At 37.2% G+C, this 24,704-nt stretch overlaps 1 protein-coding gene across 1 annotated transcript in view; it reads left to right on the top strand.

The window, feature by feature from the left end:
* Positions 1–24,704, top strand: part of MTA3 (metastasis associated 1 family member 3) — a gene marked incomplete at both ends in the record, with an annotated part of 133,409 nt that overhangs the window by 44,818 nt on the left and 63,887 nt on the right. Inside the window, 3 exons of the mRNA XM_084262065.1 lie at positions 5,825–5,927; positions 15,553–15,652; positions 20,701–20,889. Of these exons, the coding sequence (XP_084118191.1) occupies positions 5,825–5,927; positions 15,553–15,652; positions 20,701–20,889 (392 nt within the window). The remainder of the gene's footprint in view (positions 1–5,824; positions 5,928–15,552; positions 15,653–20,700; positions 20,890–24,704) is intronic.

The raw sequence follows: 24,704 nt of genomic DNA, 5'->3' as shown, positions 1-24,704 counted from the left end.
ATGTTTTAGGTTGGAAGGGACTTTTAAAGGTCATCTAGTCCAACTCCCCTGCAGTAGCAGGGACAACTTCACTAGGTTAAGTTGCTCAGAGCCCCATCAAGCCTGAGATGCATCATTATGGAAAGTTTGTCATTATTATGTGGTTACAGTTAGGTTTATTCTGAGCCTGATTGTAATTTTTTCCCATTTATTTCTAGGAATTTAGGACGTGATGAATTAAAGCGGTTTTGAGCTTTTTGTGAGGTCTTGTCTTCTCATCTTCAGTGGTTGATTTACAAGCACTGCAAGACTGAGCACCGGGAGACCTCATTGGAGTCGGAGGCAGTTTAATTCAAACCAGATTTCTTTCTAAGTAAAAAATGATTTTTTTTTAACAGGCTGGAGCTCTAGGGGATGGGGGTGATTGGACTATGTGTGTTTTATTGGCTTAGGAAATGCTTGGTAGCAGTTTGAAGTGCATTATCTGCCAGATAATGGGCTTGTATCCCATGATATCTTTCACTTATAGTCTCTATACGTGTAGTTTTTATATAGACTGTTTTTAATTTCTAGTCTTCGTACATGCATTATGTTCATAAATCAAGCTTCTCCATAAGATTTGTGTAAATAAGCAACTTATCTGAATGGTTAATTGAAATTATGGATTTATATCTGTCAGGCAAGTTAGGGGCGCGGGGGGATCTGCAATGGAAAGGTAAACAGATAATTTTCATTTTGCCTAGACTTTTAAAATAATGAAAGCTTTCTAGTGTTACTTGAATCAGAGAAATTATGTGCACATAACTCAGTTTTTGCAGAGTTGAGGATACGTTTTTCAGCTTTTTTCCTGGATGATCTTTGATTATCAATACTGGTAAGAATCACAAAAATAAAACAAAGTACTAAGAATTCTATGGCTGCAGAGCTTTTATAGTGAGAAGGATTGTAAATTCTTTTAGTCAAGATCAACAGTCAGCTAGCTGTTTACTGTGAATTCAGTTTATGCAGAGTGAAACTCATTAAGTGTCAGTAGGTGAAGTTTGTACATCTGTCTGAAAGATGTCTTTCCTCCTGTGTCTCATGTATAACTTATTTTCCCACTGACAGTTACTTTAACGTTTTGTAACTGGCTTTCTCAGTTAAGCTGTACATGCCGCCCTCCCCATCAGTTGTTTTTCAAAAGCTGTGTGATGTTTTGTGATAATTAACCTCTATGTGTGAATGTATAATTTATTTTATGCAGAATGAATACGCTGAGTGTTTTAGAGGGGAACTAATGAACTTTTTATTAAAGGAGAAAGCTCAAGATTTTACTGTAGACAGACAGGTTTAATGTCTGGAACGGTATGAGAAGATCCAATGTGATGCTATTTTTCTCATCTGTAAGCCAGAGGAGAAGTTTGCAGACAAGCAGTCTAAATAGCAGCATGAGAAGGTGGTTCATGAATTGAAAGCTCATTTTCAGTGATTAATTGCCTGTTTTTACAGTGTTAGGTAGCACATGAAGCTATGTTCAGAAAGGCATTCAGGATTACCTGCAGTTAGTATACTGCCCAACAGTTCTGACAAAAATCTGCTAAATGTTCTATCTCCTAAATCTGATCCTGTGTTCCAGTAACAGCAATGTCACTGCCTTGCATGCGGAACTGAGCAATGGGAGGCTGAGGACTGACAAGGATCTCTCTTCTGTGTTCTTGCAGTGTAGCTAAGAGATAGTTGTGTTTCACAGGTATAAAACTGAAGCACAAAGATGAAGTCACTGAATTTACTACTTAGGTGTATGCCAAGTTTAAAGAATATTAAGTATCTGTAAAGGGCTTTGTTTTTATGTGCATAGGTGTCTCGTGTGTCTGAGTAATTAATGCAGAGTCAAAACTCCTAGATGATTTTAAGGGATTGCATTAAGCCCTGAATTAAATGTCAGTAATAGGAGGAACCTTGTGGTTGTTGGCATGGCTATGTCCATGGCTATGTCTGCCTTCTTCCTGTGACCAAAAAATTAAAACTACAGATTTTCTGTGATTAACGATCTGGAAGCTGGTACCTGTTTTGTGTGTCTTGAAAGATGGATTCATTCAGAAAGCTGAGCGCTGCAGGTGTTTAGTCTGTTAAGTTTGATTTCAAGTGACTGCTGAATTACCCTTTGAAAAGGAAGATGAAAAGATGTTTTGAAAAACAGTGCAAACTGTGCAAAAATAAGACATTGAACCTGACAAGTGGCATCTCTAAAAACTGTCCTCCTGGCTATTTTTCAGTCAGATACCTCATCAGCTGTTTAATCACAGAATCACTTTTAATCATTAGAAATGGAATTGGGATTGTTTCTCTGAAAAACATTTTTAAAATACCCCGTTGTATAGACTTCATATTTCAGTTTCTAAAAAAGATGCAGTATTGTAGCATTGCTAAATATCTGTAAAATTATAAGAATTGTACTCAAAGAAAATGTTCATAGTTCATATTCCAAGTTATTTTCTTTCAGTTTAATGTGTTACAAAAAGAACATACAATCATGCTGAATCAATCTAATGTCCTAATTGCCTTGAGTGTATTTATCTGCGGGAAGTGAAGTCTAAAAGACTTAAGTAAATCTTTAATTTCTTGTAATTCATGTTAATTGCCTTCAGTTAAAAGTTGTATTTGGTTTTCTTTTGTTTTGTAAAATTTTTCTTACATTTGTTTTTTGGGAGGGCACATCATGCTTTCCTGTGTTTAAAATGATTGAAATGTGGAGCTTTTTTTTTTTTTTAAGGAAAAAAAGTTTTTATTAGAAGAGAATAATGAGAAGACATCGAATGATTGATGAAGAGAAAACCAGGCATATTTCTGGCCATCTATTGTTTTCCAGTAAAATTAATCTTCAGGATTAGATTTGCTATAATAACATTATAAGCAGCACTGAAAATAAATTGGATATACTCGTATGTTACACCAGCTGTTCAAAAACTAGCCTAGCACTTCTCGGAAGCCGTAATTGGTCTGGTAGTGGTGGTGAGGGACGGTAACACTTGTAAAACAGAACCTGAGAACCTTCTCAGATGCAACACTGAGAACGTCAAAAGTTAAACTCCCCTGTTCAGTTTGTGCCCTGGAAGGTGCCGTAGCATTCACTCCTTACACTGCAACTTTGATACCCGTTCAGTTTGAATGTTTTGTAGTTCTGTGTCAAGTGCAGCACCATAAAAGATAAATGTAGAGGTGTTAGAGAAATTGTATCCTAGTTTTAAAGGGGTCTGCCACATTAAAAAAATCCTATAATATAAGCTACAGGTATTACTAACTGAGGCCACACAGCTCAAAGACAACAGAAGGGTTTTTTTTAGAATTAGTAATTTGAATAAGATGACCTCTGTAAAGAAGACCTGTTTATCTTATGTGATCTTTGTATACTGAGTCTCTCAGCACAATCAAAGGAAGTAAACAATTTTTTTATTCCTGAAATCAACTTCTCAAAGATTTCTACAGCGTTGCTTCACTGCGTCCATGATTTGATCTGTTTAGGTTACTTTTCTTCCTGTTTAAGTGATAATATCCTGCCATTTAAGTGGAAAATGAGGAATGAAGAATTTAAGTGCAGTGTGGCAGAGACCACATATCTTCTGGAAACCTGTCTACCATTGTTGCACTAATATTTAATATTGCAAATATTGCATTATGTGTATTGATTCTTTTGGTATATGTATTCCAATGATCTTACCCCATTTATGTTTTTTATGTTTTATTCTGCCATTGCAGAATATTGTTTGGCAGTATTTTAGATTGCCCTTTACTAACAGTCAGGACAACATTTTGTAGTAACAGTTTTTTAATGATCTCTCACAGAAGTAGGATGTGTAGGGTTTTTATTCTTTCGTTGTTTCTTCTGCGTGTGGTGATCAGTTGCATTTGTGCATCACTTGTTTCATTATTAATTACCATTATTAATTACCATTATTGTTTTTACTACTATTTTTCTCTTTGTTACCATATTAAACGGTATTTATCTCGACCCACCAGTTGTTGGTTTGGGATTTTTCCCCTGTTCATCTCCCCATCTCCTTGTAGGGGGGAGGCGGTGAGCAAACAGCTGCGTGATGCTTAGCTGCTGGCTGGGGTTAAGCCATGCCATGTGCTCAGAGATAATTTGTAAAAGGTAAAGCATCATCCACAATGTATCTGTCACAGGAGGAAAAAAATGAATGTATTGACAAGTGTGTAGTCCATTGAATAATTTTATTGACCTAAAATCCTAACCAAGATTGCCAGAAATTAAGTTTATCTCCACTATTTGATGTGAATTAGATTAAGCAGAAGCATAAGTCCCATTAGGCAGACAATTCTTTATTGCCTGCTTATCAGAAGAATGTAATGTATTTTTCTGAGAATGTGACAGTGAAATTAGCCAGACATCATGGTGCAGTTCTAACTTGTGTATTTGGTAGGGATAAATAAGCACCACCTTTTCATTTCCTTCCAGAATTAATGTGCTAGTGAAACTTGCTGTACATGATCAGATTTCAGAAAAGCCAGTGTTTGGTTTGCAGTCTGCTTCCAGACTGTTAAGTGTACAGGTTATTTTATGTCTTGGCAATACTGTGCATGTTTGAACTGTTTTCATTAAGCCATACTAAATAACACAGTTCACTGTTGTGGTCTGTGTGCTCAAAGGTACCTACACAACCTATATTTTTCAAAGGAAATGGAATGTCTGTATTTAAGAACAGGTTGTTACTTTTTGGTCAAATGCCTGTAAACAATGGAGGATTTTTCCATATTCACTGGAGGAAGAACAAGGAAAGACAATTATTCTAATCTGTTGTGGCCCTAAATGTGTTTCACACCTTACACTGGTAAATCTTCTCGTACTAGTGGAGTATGTATATTGCCTGCTTCATCAGCCTCTCTACTGTTTCTCATTTTGTGGTGGAAGTTACTGGTGTAGTAGCCAAGCCAAGACTTAGGCTTCCCTATGAACGTGAATCATTGTAGCCTCTTTGTGCTTCACTTTCCTTCTGAGCAGTACAAATCACAGCATCACAAGGTTGGGAAAGACCTTTAAAGATCATCAAGTCCAACTAATCTCATCCTATGCTAAACCTTATCCCTAAGTACCTCATCTACCCTTTTTTTTTAAACACATCCGGGAAAGGTGATTCAACCATGTCCCTGCTGTACTGCTTTAATAATTAAGATAAAGGGCAAATTAAACTTTGGAAACTACCGTGTGCCTGTAGACAAACTGCTCTGTTCAGAGTTGGGAAATCACGATGTTGTATATAGAAACTTTCTTGCACTGTAGCCTTATATGTTATTTTATAAGATGATATAACTAGTCAACATACCCTGCGGTTTTAATAGTGTGATTTATGTTAACAATACTGATAATATAGTGGCTGAGAGCAAGAGGTGAAATCATAATTAAATGTAGTAGACAGCATTTTCATAATGATTTTTGTTTTGGGTGCATAGAATACAAATTGGTTAGAATTTAATTGCTAAAGCTGGTTAAGTGTAAAATCAATTTTGACATGGCTTCAGTGAAAATAACTTTTGGTATAGATGAGAAGCAATTTAAAGAAAACACTGGTTACTTAGGTTATGGTTTCAAGTTTGTAATTGCATTTTATTAAAGTTCTTTGATACTCACTTCCTAAGAATGCCTTTTTAAATTGAAATGCTGATGTTAAGGGAAGATATTTATTTTACTGATGCTGTGTTACTGAATTTAAATGAATAACTGCTAATTTTTAAGTGCTCTGTGTGTGTTTAAACAAAAATGTACAATGTCTTTTAAGCATAGTACAAGAAATACATAGAGAAAAGCATTTTAAGTAATAAGTGTTTTGTCCCATCTACCTTTTGACAGGAGAATTAGATGACAGAGAGCAGGCAAAGCTGGAAGTAAAAGTATGGGATCCAGATAGCCCCCTTACTGACCGTCAGATTGACCAGTTTTTAGTTGTAGCACGGTAAGATTAAAATCCTCTAATAAAAAAAAATTACTTTTCCTTTTTGTACTGACTATTTATTCCCCTATATCGTGTTACTCAATTTGTTTGCCATTTTGTGAGCCCTTCTCTTTCCCACAGTTAGCTAAAAGAAAAAAATCTAACCATAATCTTCTGCATATTTATTGAATCTACCAATACAGAAGAGAAAAAAGAGAGTGAGTTTTGGAGTAATGCTACACAGCCTGTATTTCAGGTTATAGTAGAATGATACTCTAAATGTACACATAGGTCTATTTTCCCCTCAGAGTAAATGAAACAAGATTTCAGTGCTAATATTTTAGCCTTGCACCATAGTACTTGGAATCTCATAGTGTGATATGAAGTTAAGAGTAGAAATAAAATGGTAACTAAATGAAATGGATACAGAACTTGCCCAATTTGCATATAAGCTGGATAACGTGCAGTGCAATTATTTTGAATGAATGATGAAATAAATGTTTTGAAGTTACGCATTTCATTAGTGAAAAAAATCTGGGCAGTTCAATATATAAATTAACATATGATTATGTAGATTTATGAGAGGAACATCAAAGCCTTTGGAACTCATAAATACCTTTAAAAAATAATTTATTTAAAAAAGCCCAAACAACTTGAAAATTCTATATATTAAGCTTCTTACTGAAAGACAGCTCTACATTCATAACATGCAGCATGTTTTACCTGTCACTTAATTTGTACGTACAGATGTAGTACAAAGGTACTGTTCTAATGAAGTCAGAGAACTGTTAATCACAGCTAATGTAGGGATTTTATCCTGAATCAATCCATCTCCTGTGTTTCTGTAGCCTGGTTGTAGAGCATAGTCTCAAATCTTCTTAGGCAGATAATCCTTTTCCGTTGTTTCCAGTTTCTGTTCTTTTTTCTTTGTCCCTTTGAACAAAGCATTTCAGGAAGGAAATAAAAGTTGCTTTATGTTTTCCATTTTGTGTACAGTGAAATGGGCTGTTAATTTATTGCTTTACAGTTCATATGCTGATCCGCCTGAGTTTCTTCGTTCTCTCCCACCCTGTAGTACTGTATACTTTCTATATAACAGCAAAAAAATGCCTTCCCCTGTTGAATTTCCAGGTGAGCCAGAAGTATATGGAAATGAAAATGTATCTGTTCAGATCACCGCAGTGCCTGGTAGATGTTCCACAGAACAGAACACAGAAAGCAGAACTACTTCTATCACCAGCAGTAAAATGCTTGGATAGATATGGGTAGACTGTTGTGGGGTGCCTTAAAAATACCATCTGTATGAATATTATATGCTTTTTTAAGTTTTTGAAAAGTTCATTCATTGCCTTCTCACCTCCCTCCCCATTTTGCAGCCCCTCTGGGTAGCTGAAATGGTGTACGGTAAGCTGAAAATGTTCCCAGAGGAGTGTTCAAATAAGCAGTCTGCTGGGAAGTGACAGTGAATAAATGACAATTTTACAGAAAAATATGCTTTCCTTATTTAAGATAGCTTGTCCAATGCTGTGCCCTGACCAAGACTGTATTTAGAAATTGATAAATTACTATTACGGATGGAATGGGTCTTGATCATAGCTGACTAATTGTAGCTATCCAGGACACTATGGTAAGCAGTCACTAATCGCCACCTGTAACCAGATGTTAGTTGAGTACCACTTCGTTGATGTTCTTCCACAAAACTCCATTTATATTTTTAGGCTGCTTTTGAACTGACAGAAACTATTTCCAAGCTCCTATCTACTTGTATCCACAACATGCGAGATGACATTTCTGTTGCAATTAAGTGCTTCTGCAACAGATTTTCACCAATTTCTGGAGAAACAGTTCTCGCATGATGGTTGTGGCAGCTTTAAATTCAGTAAGTTGTGTGCTTGCGTGTAAAGGCTTTCATCATACTGGACCATTAAAAGCTGCTTTTGTGTAACAGTGGAGTTGGTATTACGATCTGGTAAACCATGCTTACAGACTTGGGTGGTAGCACTGCTGTGGGTTGACTGGCTCTGCCTGCTGTGATTCCACTGAGCGTAGTATTTCTCTGGTCCCTGGAAGCTGTGTTCAGTTTTGCAAATTTGAAATTTTGAGAATAAAAACTTTTTCCTAACTGCATTCCTGTACATGATTGTAGTTAAGCCTGTGTATACTATTTGCATTTGAAATTTTAAAAGCATTTTCACATGGTCCTTTTCACATGGTGTGTTAAAGGCATGGAGCATTTCTTCTCAATTTTTTCAGTCTGCTCTGTTGAAGGAAGAGTTCTCTTGCCCTTATAGGCTTTAACTTTCTCAATCCTAGAAGCAAGCATGCTTTGTTGGTTATTTAGAAGGTGTTTCAATGCACTCTTTCTCTATTTGTGTTGTCTGTTCACAAGAACATTCATATTTGGCCTCAAGCATGTAGCTTTGCCAGTCTTAGAATTGTTTACTGTCTCAGGTGGGAGAGGTCTTTTTTTCTAGGTTCATATTCTTGGTCAGTCTGGACCTGTCACTAAACCCTAGTGTGCAATGATCTCCTGGCTGTAAAAGCAGAAGAATATGTCTATCATGCCCAGAAATCAAAGGGAAGCGGTGTCAGAAAAATCTATGGAGATCTTGAAAAAAAAGCCCAAGAGTACTCAAGCAGGAAAAATCTTTAACCTTGAGCTCCCTGAGTAGTCTTGGCTTGTTTCTGGATTTACAAGTCTTGAAAGTACTGTATTACTACTACCACTGAAACATCATTTGGATGAGGGCTCTTGCTTAAACTAGCAGATGATCTGTTAGAAGCTTTGAGGCATCAGACTAAACGTATTCTGATTTTGAGCTGTTCTTTGGGTAAAACACTGGCATTTATACTCTGGCAGTGAAAGTTCCAACACCTTTTTTCTACACCATTCAAATAAACAGCTTCATTAACTGCTTTCTGTTCTGCCAACTATATTGGCAACCTTTCTTTTGTGGCTGCAGGTTTCAAAGAACAGGATGTGAGAAGCTGCAACAGCAGTTTAGATCTGTGCATGCTGGCAAACAGTTACAGCCCTGTAGAAGTGGATTTGTAGAACTGAAATGTTTGGTGTTCAGGACCCAGCACCCACACTGTGCATATTTTGAGCTGTTCTATTTCTAGGCTAGCTGTAATCAGGTCCTGTGAACTACATATCTATGAGTATGAGGAACTGTTGTTTAACTTAACAGACATCCCGTTTGTGTGCTACAAGATAGCTTTTGATGTTGGTTGAAGTGCACTGAGTAAAGATGGTGGGAACAATTCCTTTGTAACTCTATTCCTACTTTGAAGTAAAACACTGATGTAGATGTACTCTTTTTTCCAGTCATCAGCATCAGTCACTCCTAATGTACAAGGAATATTTTATTTCCTTGTGAGAACTCATGTTCTAACTCTATCCCAAATTGCATGGTATGAGGAAATAGAAACTTCCCTATTGTATGTTTAACACTGTAGTCCTGCTGCTTTTCTTAATTTGTCAAGCGGTGAAAAATGGTCCTGGCCATGTGGTAGGAATTGAGAGTCTGGACAGGTACTCAGGACCTTTTCTGAGCTTTTTTAATTTTTTTTTTCTCCGTAATTTTCCTTTTCTTAATTTTCTTTTTGTCTGCTGATTTGGTTTATCATTCATTACGTGATAAGTTTTTGGTACATTCTAGTTCCATTTATGATGCAGTGAAATATTTTGCTTAGATGAAACAGCATAAAAGAACTATCTTATATTCCTTCCAGAAGACTATGTTCATATCTCTAAATCATGCTACTGTTCAGACATTTGTAGTCTCACCTTATTTCTAACTAAAATGGAGTTTTGAACACTAATTAAAATAGTCATAAAGAATTATATCTCTACCTTCAATTTTTGTCCTTCCATTTCTTTGAAATTAAAATGGCATTACACACTTCTGGCAAATATGTTTTTGTTCATTTGAATGCCCGCTGATTTTTTGGTGTAAAATAACAGAAGAATAGAAAATTATGTGTTAGTAATTTTGAACTAGAGCTTGATCCTTCCTGTGTTGGTACCACTATTCCTTTTTCTCTTAAGACTGCGATTATATTCATTTTCTGTTGGCTGCTGTTGATTTAGTTATAAATGCTCAAGGTATATGGAGTCTTATTTGTCACACTACTTTCTTACAGTAAGGAGGGGAACACAAAGCAGCTTTAACTAGCAATGTGTGTTTCATCATATTGAGGAAAAAAATACACTCGTCAACAGAGAACAATAAGTGAAGATATTTAAAAGTGTGCTCAAATAATAATACTCTGTTGTTACAAGATAATTCTGTGTAGTCAATGGCAGTAGAGAACTCCCAAAGCTCATCAATGAAGATAAATACATAAAAGTCACTGGTTTGAAAACTTGAGTGTCGGCATGCTTCTGGATTCCCTTTAGGTGGTGAGAAGTAAAAGGAAATGGTGTTCATTAAAGAGATAATGAAATTTAATGGCTGAATCACAACATAAAATTATGCAGTAAAGATGGTGAAAAATCTTGATGCCAGTGCTGCGCTAGCAAATCTAGGTGTTTACTAGCAAGGTAAATCACAGCATATATTGCTAGGCAGATGATTTGGCACTAAAACAGAAAAATAGGTTTGTATCAGGTTTACGAAGAGTATCAGAAATACTGTGCTTCTGGCTGGCTGTCATGCTTGGCCAATAAATGGATTCCTTTGGGCGTTTTGTGTTACTGTATTTCTTCTTGACCAAATTTATTTGAAAAGAACTAATGCAGACGTGGGCCTGAATTCCTCTTAGCATCTCTTTTTAATGAATTTTGATGTATTGCATTATAAAGAAAAAAAATTCTGCACCTGCATTTTCATGGACCTTCTTTGGGTGGGGGTATTTGTAAATCTCCTCTGTGACTGAAGTGGCAGCACAGAGTACAGATGATGTATGAAATCATATCCTGCGAATTAAACTACTTGCATGTATCGGATGTTATTTGTGCTCAATAATAAAGATTGCACATACGTTCCCTTTCTGTTCATTTAGTAATGAAACTGAAGGTTAGGTGTGGCCCTCAGGGGACACTGTATGTACTGCCAGCCTCAACCCTAACTTTGTGAGTCTCTCGACGGAGTAGTGGCAGGTGATTTTCCATGTTTATCCTGTCATCTCCCTTTGCACTCTAAAAACCTGTAGTTATAATAATGAAGCATAGCACTTTACAGACAGTTACTTAGAAATGCACAGAAAATGTGTCTCCTGGAACAGCATCATTTTACTACGAACATGTTCTTCATATCAGATTTTGTATTATCCAGCAGTAAAAATCTTGGGTATTTTAATATTGCGCTGGTGACGTATCTCTGCACTCAGTGGGTTTTTTTGATTCTTTCCAAGATTTCAAGTATCACAAGACTCTCTTAAGGAGCAATCAGATATTAATTAGCTGTTTCTAAGATGCTATTATTGATAGTAGTCTAAGAGGTCATCTTCTAGGACTGTTTCCAGCTCACAGCGAAGGGAAACATTGATGTAATAATAAGGAAAACAAAAAGCTTTCCTAATGATCAGGAAACCACTGAAGATCCACTTAATTATTTTCCTCAAAGCCGTTAACTGAGGTGAGGTGTAGATTTCATTCATTAGTCTACAGATATGTGAGGAAAAGTGAATTTGCAGGTTCAGTATGTGCAGAATTGGTTGATTTCAAACAGTTTTAATGGAATCACAGTATGCATTCGGTTGGAAGGGACCTTTAAAGGCCATCTAGTCCAACCCCCCTGCAGTAAGCAGGGACACCTTTAACTAGATCAGGTTGCTCAGAGCCCTGTCAAGCCTGATCTTGAATATCTACAGGGATGGGACCTCCACCACCTCTCTGGGCAACCTGTTCCAGTGTCTCACCACCCTCACAGCGAAGAACTTTTGTCCAGAGTATGCTCACTACTCACCTTAAATCACAGAAACAATATATAAAAGGAAACCCTTTTAAAATAAACATCCTCAGATTAAGAAGGATCTCTGTCTCAGCTAGATTTTTAGAATACAAGGTAGAAGAAAATAGGCAGTTACTGGCCTGGATCCCGAGCTTTATGGATCTGATTCGATGCCAGACTACTGTTGCTACCGCAGAGTCTAGTCACAGTTTTTATCCTGATGTGTAATTGCAGCAGTTCCAGATTTTCTTTGGTAAATAACAGCCCTTACCAAGAACTAATAACTGATGAATGTTTCAATCTTTAGAAATGTGTGATGATAGTCTCTTGCTTTGGCTGCTTCATAATTTCATTGGCTACCGCTAATACTAATCTTATGCAAAAAATTGTGCAATTACTTCCTTTAATGTCTTGGGCTTGAGTTATAAGAAATTTGGAACAATGTATTTTGTGTTGAAAGCCTAACGTGACATTTTGTAGGGTACATAGGCACAGCAAAATCATCATGAGCTACTTCATCCCTAAAGAGTTCACTGATAGGGTGAGGTGAGGGGTTTTTTGGTCATAGATACTGTTGAGTTTTGCTGAATTCATGGATTTATTCCATAGTCTTATATCCAAGCAGCAGATTATCTTGATTTGCTTTGTGTTGGTACGGTTGTCAGCGGAAATCGCTGTTATAAGTCCTTGAGAGAACATTCTTGGTTCTGGTCTTCTAAGATAATTAAAGCAAGGAACACCTAATTAAGCTAATTTTGGTCTGAGCCTCTTATACCTACTTGCTGATACGTCTTGTGCAAAGAGTGATCTCTCTGCTGATAGCACCAGTTGCTTACCATTTTTGTTCATCTCTCTGCCACCAGTCGCTGTCTGTGTGCCTTTTGGCTTTAGCTTTTTTTGGGAGACATGAGGACTGTTGGTTTCTGTTTGAAGTCTCAGTATTTTAATTACTTGCTGAAAAACTATTTGTGGCTAGCTTGCTGAGCATATTTTTTTGGTTGTATGAGTTTATTGTTGTTATTGTATTAAATATAGTTTTAATTAAATATTTACAGTTACGGTTTTTGATTCTACCAACTTAATGGAACTTTATTTTGAAGAGTGCTTAAATGAAAAAATGAGTAGCTAGGGTCTGACTGTTCAGCCTGTGTCGGTTTAATAGGTAAAGACAATAGTGTGCCTACTGGAAATAGGCATTGGTTATTTGGGTGGTTTTTTTAACATTTTTTTAAGTAGTTCTTTGGTGCTATTGCTAGGAAAAAAAATGTACAAGGAAAAATGACAAAGGAAACGTTTCATCTTTGTATCAATACGTTCCTCATACCTGTATGCTAAATGGAAGAACATAGAAAGTAAGGTATTTTAATGATATTTAAAGTCTATGTTGGATTTGGATTGCACAGCTAGATTATGCAGACTGCTGTATGTCACGGTCAAGTTTTGAGACTAGTCACTATTCACACAACAAAGTACTCTAGGGTTTCTATGCTTACTTTAGTTGTCTGGAAGATTCACTGGTTTTCAAAAATTTCCAGGGAAAGGTGATCAGAAAGTTACATTGATCTCAAGATGTAGATAGACACGCACCTCTCCACAGTCTTCCCCCCCACCGCCCCCACCTCTCAAAATGGCATGCTGCCTACATTTTGTGGTAGTTCTTATTTGTTTTGCACTCACGTATCCCACGGTCCCACACATCGCTCCTCTGATGGCTTTGATTCTCTCCTACTCGGCACAGCACTGAAAGCCATGTCAACTGGTGCATCAGTTCTTACCTCTTAATCACTCACTCAGAATCAGCCTAGTTTTTTAATGTGCCTTAATTTGACTTTACCTGCTGATAATTCGCCTATCCTTGGGCTCTGAAGTCAGCCTAGAAATTTTGAAGGCAGCGATATATGTTAAGGAAGTACTTTGTGAGGACACACTCTGTAATTTCTGTAGCATACTCTGGTTTTATTTTAGAAATCTGGTCAAAAGCAAATAGCGTTAATTACACAAAAGGAAGATGAGCTGGTAGGTAGCAGCAGAAGGGAAATGCACCCTGCATGTTGCTTTACTGGTTTGAACAGTGGCAACAGAAGGATTACAGGAAAGACTGTTTAGCTACAACCCTTACCAGTGCCAGCATGTTTAAAGGGGTTGACTGGCTATCAGGAAATGTGGTCACGATTGAGCCTTATTCTTGGGACCGATTTGCGGACAAACACTCTTATGTACTGCCAGACTTTTTAAAAAAGAAAATAGAATGTGTGTACGTTCTTGTCACACACATGTTTGCCCTCTCTGCAAAGAGGGAGCAAAGGTTGTGGAACAAATTTGAATAGAACTTATTTATTCCACAGCCTTTAGCAGTTTAAGCAGTTAATATCTGGAGTGTGTGAATCACTGCTGTTGAATCTTAACTGTGTCTTGCAAGTTTTTGGCAGTGAGTACTAAAACATGCCTTCAGAATTAAATGTTTTGAGATTCGAGACAAAATTGCAATATCAGATGTTTCTTTATGATATGTCAGATGTTTCTCTATGATCAGTTTCTCTATGATCAGTAATATACCTTAGTGAGTTAAAATCTTGGTGCACATGAAATTGTTGTTCAATATTGGGTTTATAGTACACTGTAATGTGTTGCTTTCATTGTGTTGATCTCTGTCAATGACACTGTTCATTAGTATAATCCTACACTTAGAACTTGTGTGAAATACAACTGCTGAATAAGGCTCTAGTCCTTTGGTTCAGAAGCTAATGCTGTGTAAAATGTTAGGGGAATAATCAGAGTAGAAGGATTTATGTCGTAACAGCAACAAATCAATTCTCCTGGTATCATAGTGATGCAATGCATCCTGAGTTATTTATACATCTCAGGGTAATGAAGCAGCATCTGTTTGATTAATTAATGATCTTTCTCATGTGTCACTACATCTTTGCCCTTTTCCTCTATGATATGTTGAGCCCAGTCTTTGTCATTTTTCCCTTCGCTGTGTATGCTATGTCAGAGTTGGGCTTCCAAGAAAAGTTTGCAGATTAGAACAGCACTGTCACACTAATGCTCTGTTTCTATTCCTTGTCTTTTGTTGCTCTGGTAAGTCTAACAAATGCTATGTATAAAGGTGCAAAAGAAAGGTAGAAGTTTGAAGAAAAACTGTCCAGTTCAATAATGTTGGTATGCTTTTATTAAGTAGACTGAGAGATCGGTGTATTTCTTATTACATAAAGCATGTGACAAAAGGATTTTGAGGTACCTAATACTAGGCTAATTTGCTCTTTTTGCTTTACTAATGGAAGTAGTGGACATGCATTAATAAAGCAAATAAAATGTTACTAATTTCCTCATAGGAACAGGAGGTGAACTCCCTTTTTTAATTCTATTATATCTTTTTAAATCAGTATTTTGGCTTTTTAATTTTGAAAATAATAGTCATAATTGTAAAGCCAGCCTGACCTCATAATTAATTAAAAATTGGTACATTAGAATTCTCTTTAATATCTTTTGTTCCCGTGCTGTTGTTATATGTTAAAGGTTGCCACTTTGCGGGGGGGGAATGTCAGAATTTTTACTGCAGTGCATGATGATTTGTCTTTGTTAAATTGTCCTTGTTAGCAAAGATCTGAAATCTTAAAGAGCAACAGTATGTGACATTCATTTTTAAAATTATCTCTTTTATTGCTAGGCTCTTGATGTAGAGTTTGCTAATAACAAAGAGGCCAAAGCTTCCTATGCGTTTACTGTCTACTGTTTTTCTGTTGTAGTGCGGTTGGCACGTTTGCTCGAGCTTTGGACTGCAGTAGTTCTGTCAGGCAGCCTAGTTTACACATGAGTGCAGCTGCTGCTTCCCGAGACATCACACTGGTAAGGTGGCTCCTTAAAAACCCTACAATTTATTCTACATCTGTGGATTCAACAGTATCTGTTACTCCAAGATTCTCTGTCCTCTGGTTATCTGGGTTTTTTTGAGATACCTGTGAGTAAGGTGCCAAAGTGTATTGTAGATACCCTCTGTGTGGTCTGTAAGCATGTTGGCGTTGCCCTTGTAGTCATACCATAAATCACTTGACTTCAACTGAAATCTATTGAAATATAATATCTTCAGATGTGATTATTTGTGCAGCAGAGCAGATAATATGCATTGTATGGGGATCAATTCAGTATAACTGATGAATGGTATGATTTAAAGTATGTGGTAATAAAGCTGTTGGAAAAATTGTTTAGATAATGTTTTGTACTTACTGTATTTGTGATTCAGTAAACTTTATAAATTATTAGCAATTCAACTTTGTAAGTAACTTCGAAGTGCATTTTCTTAAGATAGCCTTAGGATGTTTCATTACTTTGTTATTCATTGTAATGAAGTAAGCACCCGCATTTTTTAGAGAAAGTTTAAGATACATGAACAGCTGAAAGTTTTGTCTCTATATGTTCATACTAGCTGAGATGACAACATATGCTACAGTAATAAAAGCATGCCAGAAAAACTACTTGAGAACAACAAAAAAATCTTACTGTTTCGTGGAATCAAATTTGACTTAGATTTCCAAATACACAAATTTGTGTACAGAATCAGAAAGATGATAGCTAAGGCTGAAGCAGGTATGCTCTTCCTCAGGTAGGTGATACTTGAACCAGGAAACACGTGAAACTAACAAATCAGTTTTGAAATAGTTAAGGTACTGCCTTATAAAGTGGCTGGAAGCTGTGGCTCCCCCCTCCCTGGCAGTGTTGGATGGGGCTTTGGGCAACCTGGGCTAGCGGAGTGTGTCCCTACCCATGGCAGGGGGGTTGGAATTAAGTGGTCTTGGAGGTCCTTTCTGACCCAAATCATCCTACAATTCTGTTAGTCCTAATTCCCAAGGTGCATGACATGGGAATTGACTTCAGACTGTGGTTAGACTTGCATATTTTATCCAAGCAATATCCCTTGGTGCTGCTGTCAGAGACAGAACTCTGCTAGATGGATGACTGATCTAATTCAGTAGGGCTGTTCTTCTATCCCAGATAAAATATGTTAATTAGTATTAAGAGAAAATATTTCATTTCTTCTATTTTGTGGTATACTCAAAGGCTATTAAACAGGAATCTGATTTAGGCTATGGTAGCATAGTGAAGGCAATGGCAAAATGTAATATTTTCAGTAATACTCAGAATGCATTTTCAGTTTCACACTTGCCAGTATGACCTTGCCAACATGATTCTGTTCACGTTAAATGCTTTGTTTTTTCCACCAAAAATAGTTTAAACATTTTTCATTTTATCAAGATTTCATTGGAGTAGGAATTTCTCATAAATCGCACACATTAAGCATCCTTCTTACAGTATTCAGTGATTAATAGATTCATCCTTATAGCGTTTTCTTCTTGTTTGAAAGTACATGTGCAGTGCTGCTAATAAAGGGATACATTTAGTGTTTGAGTGCCATATAAATGTTTCTCCATTGCAAATGATCCATTAAGTTCCATTTCACTTAATGAAAGGCATATCTTATAATGAGGCACCAGAGGAGCCACCCCAGGTTTAATTATTGTGTCTGTCTGTTCTCATTTTCCTACCCCCTCAGCTTTTAAAAACCCTTTTCTTTCACTTTTTGGCACTGTAGTTCCTTCTAAGTTAAGAAAAGTTGTATTTATCATTATAATAATTACTCTTTCAGACATTCCCATGTTAATTGGGAGTATATTTTGAGCAGCAGTTAAAGTTAGTACAGACATTTGCAGAACTTATGGTGTATCTTGTTTATGCTCGGAAAGGGATCTAGGTGCATGACACTAAGAAAATTGTACTGTCTGTATTTTTAATGCAAGGCAGATAACCCTTGCACCTGAAGTGGGGTTTCTGTGTACCACATGTGTGGCTTTCCAGTATTCCTAATTAGTTGTTTCAATTAGAGCTGACTGTAAACAGACTGATGCTAAAAAAAGCCCAACAGTAAATGCATAGGTTACAAACTTGAGCAGTTTCACAGTGAATGTATGCTTTAGGGAGGTCTTGCAGCTTAACAGCAAATGAGAGGCTACTTCCAGGTTTCCTTATTTTGAAAACATGGGGAAGGTAATGAGAAGGCAGGAAAACTACCAGTGCTTTTAGTAAACCCTACTGAAAGACACAAAACAATGTGTTTACTTTCTTGTATGATAGGAAATGTTCTTTTCTTACAGTCATAAAGACTTGTGAGACAAGTAACCAACTGAAAGTTGCCTTTCTGTCTTTCTTGGAGGCAGTGTTTTATTTTATAATGAAAATTGATCTGAGACAAGAAGGAAACTATAAAGTCTTCCTCCTTCAGATTCTTTAAGACTGCATAGTACACACACTGTGAGAGCCATTAAAGCAAAGTTGATTGATGGGATCACTTGTTTCTTGTGGTGGGTTTCTTCAGAAGAGCACATTCTACTTCACTGTAGGGAAGTAAATTTGGTTTTCAGTGTCTTTTCAAAATGAGAAGGATTAACAGGTTTTTCCTTTGCATCTTGAACAACTTCTAAATGAATTTTATTAGACTTGCCTATATGTGGCTCCTAAGATAAACATGCTTAAAATTTTATTGAATTATAGAATCCATACTCTGTTTCCCATTTGAGTGCTTTGTTGGAGGCAGTTCAGTCTAGTTGATTTAACTGATTACTGAAAATGCAGCTGTTCTGGGAACTGTGTGTTACAGCTTGTTTGCGGCATGCCCTGTCATTCCCTTTCCTCCCAGCTCCATGCTGCCCTTCCTTGTCTTTGAGTAGATAAGTTTCTTCCTTCACCTGCTTAAATGTGTTTAATACCTTTCCCCTGGTGGCAAGACTTCTTAGGGAAGGGTGGTTCCTCCTCTGTCCTTCAAGCTCTTACTTGGGAGAGGCAATGCCAGGTCTTCCCAGCCTCCAGCTCCTTAGGTCTCAAGTACCCACTAGTTGAAGTTTTCTTGCAGTACTCTCATTGTTGGGTAAAGCAAATAAAAAGGAGGTACTGCAGGACATCTTGTCTTGGGCTCTAGTAATGTCTTCAGGCTGCTTTATCTGGCACAGTTTACTCAGTGCCACGTGGGAATTTGATTGCAGATGAAGGCTGGTAAACCTGTGTGCTATTGTGGGGATGTGTCTGTGGTCTTCTGTACTTAACCACAGAGTTCATTACAGATGTTTTCTTTAGTAATATCAAAAAAAGCTTTATGGAATCAGATGTTTATTATAGATGGAAAATTAATGTAAGGCAAGAGCAATATCCTGATTTATTCACTTGTGTTGTCATTTTTAAGAAAGTCAATATCGGTGATTGGAAACGGATTTAGCAGCTGCTTGGAAAATGGCCAGTACATACTGCTTTTCCACAAGGGCTGCAATTTAAACAGATTTAAAACTTGGTAACATGTATACTGGAAAGAGTTCAATCCTTAAGCCTGCTTTATTTGTTGCCTGAATGATGAGCAGTAAACAAGTGGTTTCAATGTACATCCTGTAATGTGAACATTATGAATTTTTAGACATTCTCTCACATATTAGAATGCATCATTTTAGCCATAGGATTTTCTCAAGGATGGTGAATTTGCCTAATAGCTCCTTCAGCACAACAATTAAATAGTGTAGTTGTGGGGGTCTTTAGGGACACATAGTTAGAAAGACTTTGTGGATGTTGCTCGTTTTCCCTGCAGGTGGCTTTGTGATATAGTTGGTTACCTTTTGTATTCCTCTTCATCGGTTAGTGATGCGAGCATTCAGTGTTACCTCTAAAGCACAATGCTGTGATCTTTTCTTTTTCTGTTTTCCTCTTTTACGAAGGAAAGTGGAGTAACCAGAGAGATGTCATTTACTCATCTCCAACAGCAGAATTTAGCAGAAACAAAAATCTCACTTTTTTTTCAGTATGGTGATAAAGAAAACAGTAACTGACTGACTTCCCCAGCAGTGACAATATTGAACACACAGATGTCTCAACAACTCTTTTGCTACTATTTAGAACTTGTGTTAATTGAAATGGCCCCTCAGTCAGTATGTGCCGCTGTCTGTGTTGGGTATTTGGAAGCAGTTTCTACCACCTAAAGACTCTCTAGAAATGTTTGCTAGTAATTTGCAGGAACTAATAAACGAATGTAATTTTTAATAAAGATTTATTAGGGCATTTCCTTTCCCAAATAAAGTAATAATTTATTTTCCTTATTCTTTACAGCAGATAAGCTATGATATCTGTCCTGGTTTCGGTCAGGATGGAGTTAACTTCATTTGTAGCAGCGGATGGAATGCTGTGTTTGAGGGTTAAAATGAAAGCAGTGCTGGTAACACCCTGATGTTTTTAGTTGCTGTCAGACAGTCAAGGACTTTCTCAGCTCTTCTTGAGAAAGGAGGGGCGAAGCCAGGACAGGTGACCCAGACTGGCCAAAGAGAGTATTCCACGCCAATTACGTCCTGCCCAGGATATCGGGGGCTGACGGGAGGGAGAACAGGGGTGGCTCCGGGACGCGCGGTTCTTGGGGGACAGTCGGGTTCCGGGACGGGACGGCTCTGGGTGGCACAGCCTGAGCTGTGGGTTCGGTGAGAAACTGCATTGTGTATCAACAGCTTCATATATTTTTGCTCTAAAGTCCTGTTAGCATTGTTATATTGTATCTTTCTGTTATCTTAGTAAACTATCCTTATCCCAACCCACGGGCCTCTTAGTTTCTTGGTTTTGGGGTTATTTGCCCCTTCCTTTTCCCTTCCCTTGCCTCTCACCCCCCCTTCCCTCTTCCCCTGCTCTTTTCCTTTAAGGAGCAGGCAGCTGCGTGGATCTCGGCTCTCAGCCCGGGTAAAACCATGACAATATCAATATAGATTCTTGATTTAGTCTTATTTGAGGCTTCTTGCATGGCTTATAGACAAGAACACATTGAATTAGAATTAACTGAAATGGGCTGCTGTCTAAACAAGTTCTTACTCTCTCCTTGATAGTTTCATGCAATGGATACTCTGCATAAACACAACTATGATTTGAGCAGTGCCATCAGTGTTCTAGTGCCACTTGGAGGGCCTGTTTTGTGTAGAGATGAAATGGAAGAGTGGTCAGCATCAGAAGCTAGTTTATTTGAAGAGGCACTGGAGAAGTATGGGAAGGACTTCAATGACATTCGACAAGATTTTGTAAGTACGAAAGTAGTACGCTTCTCTGTTGCTGTATTTTCGCTTGGGTGAGCAGAACTTCTTTCTGTAGGTTTGGAATATTAGCTAGAGGAGAAATCTTTGTAGGTGAGAGATGTGATTAACACACATAAATATACATTTTGTCTGATTGAAAGCCTCAATATGTATTCTTGTTTGGTGCCATTCTTTGGAAAGATGTTGACAGAAGATAATCTTTTTAATGGTTTAATACCAGGTAGGATGTTTCATGCTGATGTGTCTTGGGTAAGGATTTATACCAGGTTTTTACAAGCATCTGAAAAAGTTCCAGCAGCTTTTCAGAACTTCTCCACCATTTCTATTGAAATGTCTGTAGCAGCTGACTCCCCTGAGTGTTCTTTGAAAGCTGGAGTTTCCTTTTATGGTTAGTAGAGAGAAATTTATATTCAGATAGCTTGTAAAGCTCACTACAGGGAGTTATTTTGTCATACTGGGTGTTTTGGCACTTCTGAAAAGTAAAGGAAATGTTTTCCAATGGTCTAACTACACTGGTTTTGGTACTGAAGTATCAGACAATAAGGCAGCAAAGCTTTAATTTGCTTTTTTAATGAAGGGTAATTAAAAGAAATTGATTCTAAAACTGCTTGCTGGATTTGCTAGTAATTTGTCTGCAAATTTTTTTTGTGTTTTTTGGAGAGCCTCTTTCTTTCAAGGAAGTTTTCCTCTGTTATACCAAGTTCAGGTTGGGATTTGTGAAAAGGTTAGGATTTGACCCAAGGAAATAATGTTATTTAAACCTGAAATAAATTGAAGCACTTTCACAACAACACATTCTGCCTGATACTGAGAGCTCAGATTTTTTTTTATCTTTGCAGATGTTATTAATAATCACTGTGAGAGGAAAATTGTACAGTATGTAAATGTAGAAGTCCTTCCAAGATAGTGTGGGACAGTGGGAGGAGGCTTTGCACTGAGCTAAGCTGTCGTCTTCGCTGTCGTTCTGCAATGAAACACATAATTGAATGAAGTTGGGAAGGGAAGGCTATTGTTTTTCTGAAGAACTGACATTTTAACAGGTGGATTATATCTGTGTTCTCAATTTGGAGATTCCTAAGGGAGAAAGTGTTCACTGCGTCCATCACATAAGGTTGAAAATTGCATCATTGATGGAATAGCTCATTTAAACTCAAGAAAAAGAAATATTTCATAGGGTTTAGAATTGAAACCTCCAACCACAATACCTTATTATTTCTCATACAGATAAATGGTCCTCAGTTGTAATAGTACAGTAGTTCAAAAGCTATGTCTTAGGTTTGCTAATACTTTGTATTTGGCTTTTCAAAATGCCAAAAGAATATAATACAGAATTTATTGGCTGTTTAGAAGTTGAGTCCTAGGATCATTTGTGGCTAAGTATATCTAAGCCTTGTCTGTGGTACTTATGTAATATTTTTATATTCTGTATAAGTTGTGTGTTGTTACGTGCAATTCTGTTGATATGCATACATTAAAGTGATACAGTAGAATAACATGTTGCAGGAATTGCTAATGCATTTATAATGTTCAAATGCTATATATTTGAGTCTACCAGAAATTCTTTGTTCCGTTTTTATCTGTGGTAGACTCTTCCCTCCCTCTCTGAATCTGCCTTCCCAAAATGCAGCTCTTTTCCTTTGCCTTCTTCCCAAAGTGAGACATGCATAGATCTAGAGTTAGACTTGTGTAGCCTACTGAGAGTAAACTAATGATGAATTAAGAGTGCAGCAGAAAAGGACGTAAGGCAGTAATTTATTGTAGCCTCACTTAGTTAAAACAGAAATGTTGCCTGTCTTTTGTCACTTTTTTCTTTACCTTTGGAAAAGTGACGTGTCCTTTTTACAACATTAGAAGAATATCTGTTTTACACATCAGTTTATAAGGTTTTAGTAACTCAGTGAACAGTCTTGATCTAATTCTAGGCAATTTGAAATCTTTCCATTTTATTACTCATTGTGTAATCTTGGGATACCTTTATTTCTCTAGAGTTAAATTTATGTGGTCTCACTTCCTAGGTAGGATCCTAAAAGTATAGGGATTAGAAAACAAAACATTAGATTCTAAGTAATCATCTGAAATAGTCCTTCAAGATTTAGATTATGGATATAAAAAGCTTCTGCAAGGTGAGGCAGGTATAAACATGCAGCGCTTAAGCAGTGAGAAGAGATGTATTATCATCCATCTCTTCAGCAGCTGCTTGCTGAAAACTTAAGCACTCACTCTTGCATGTGTTGTAAGAGCATGGACAGGAAGCTGATGGACTGGTAGCATCCACGCTGACTTGTTTGGGTGGACGCCTAGGATCTAACGATGAAATGACATCCTGCGGTGCCTGAGCAGTCACACAGTGGTGCCATGGTACAGACAGGGCTGTTAACCTTGCGTGGCAGAAGGTGGTTGGGAGCGTCTCCTGACGCAGCAGAGATTGGTACTACCCGCTTGAGTCATTATGTGCCAGAGGAGTTGCCCTTTCTGAATCAGCCCAGATTTGGAGGGCATGGCAGCTGCAGTTGCAGCCCTTACCTGATAGTTCTCTAAAGGGCAGGCTCGTTTGCTTTCCCAGCAATTAGTAAGAACTGGCTTTATTTGACATTCAGTGTGCAGCTCAAGCATTAAGCTAGAAACATTAAATATTATTAAGCAAGACAATTATTTTAAATTAAATGATGTAAAGGAGTTTACGTTTTTTTTTTTTTAAATGGAGGCTTATTGTTTTCAAATTACCAGTATAGGCTTTGAATAAACGTTTTCATCAGCTGTTGACTCATCAGCGGTTATAGGAACTCATTTGTTGCGGTTCTGCTGTCTTTAAGAACCTATGTGAATCCTAATCAACCTAAAGTTTTAAAGTTAATTGAATTTACCTGATTTACTTGACTTCACATCCCAGGGTAGTATAATGAGAGAAGACTGCAAATATGTTCTCTAAATAATAACTATTTTCCTAATGGTAAGAGACACTTGTTAGACTTATTAATTCTTAGTTTTTCATCATCACTGGTTTTCACAACTTTATAACTGTTACATCTCAAGTATGGCAGGAAGGTCCTTGGGAATCAGACTTGAACTGCTTATAGCAAATAAGAGTCACTGTTTTCCAACTTCAGAAAATTGTGGAAACATGCCTTAAAGTTGTGTTCATTTTAAAATACTCTATCGTGATAAGTTTTTCATACTGGCCTGATTTGAGTGGTCCACTTTTACCCTGCAGAAACTAAAGAAACAGAAAATTCCCTCTCTATTTTGGAACTGCTGGCATCCAGTAGCTAATTCTCTTCTACCAAAGTGCCATCATGTACTCATTTTTCCTCCTTTCTATTAATGTTTAATAAAATTGAATAATGAGAGTACCTTATTATGTGGCTGTTCACAGCTTCTCTGGCAGTTGAGAGAAACCTCTGGAAAACTCAAGTCTGCACTGTTTTGTCCTTCAGGTGTGTAGGTGAGCAGAATACAGGATAGTCATACTCAGTCTGTCAGACAGGTTTTCTGAGTTGTGAATCAAAGTGTAGAAGGATTATGGTTATTGAGTCCAAGCACCTTAATTACCTTTCTTTAATTGTAGATGCCTCCTGAATGAATGACGTACGGGTGTCACAATCACAGTTACATGAGATTAAAGTATTTTCTAGAGAAATGTCAAATACAATCTTTAGCGTGGATGTGTTAATAAGTGTTCAGGAAGAAAAACAAATGTGTAGAAGCTCAAATGTACCCATTGACAACAGCAAGTAGATGAGGTTGACAGTATTTCATCTGGATGCCAGGAAGAACACGGACCTAGAGACTGCAGAGCAGCT

This window comes from Gallinula chloropus, assembly GCF_964237585.1.
Source record: "Gallinula chloropus genome assembly, chromosome: 3".
NCBI lineage: Eukaryota > Metazoa > Chordata > Aves > Gruiformes > Rallidae > Gallinula > Gallinula chloropus.
This window is presented reverse-complemented; position numbering and strand designations above follow the sequence as displayed.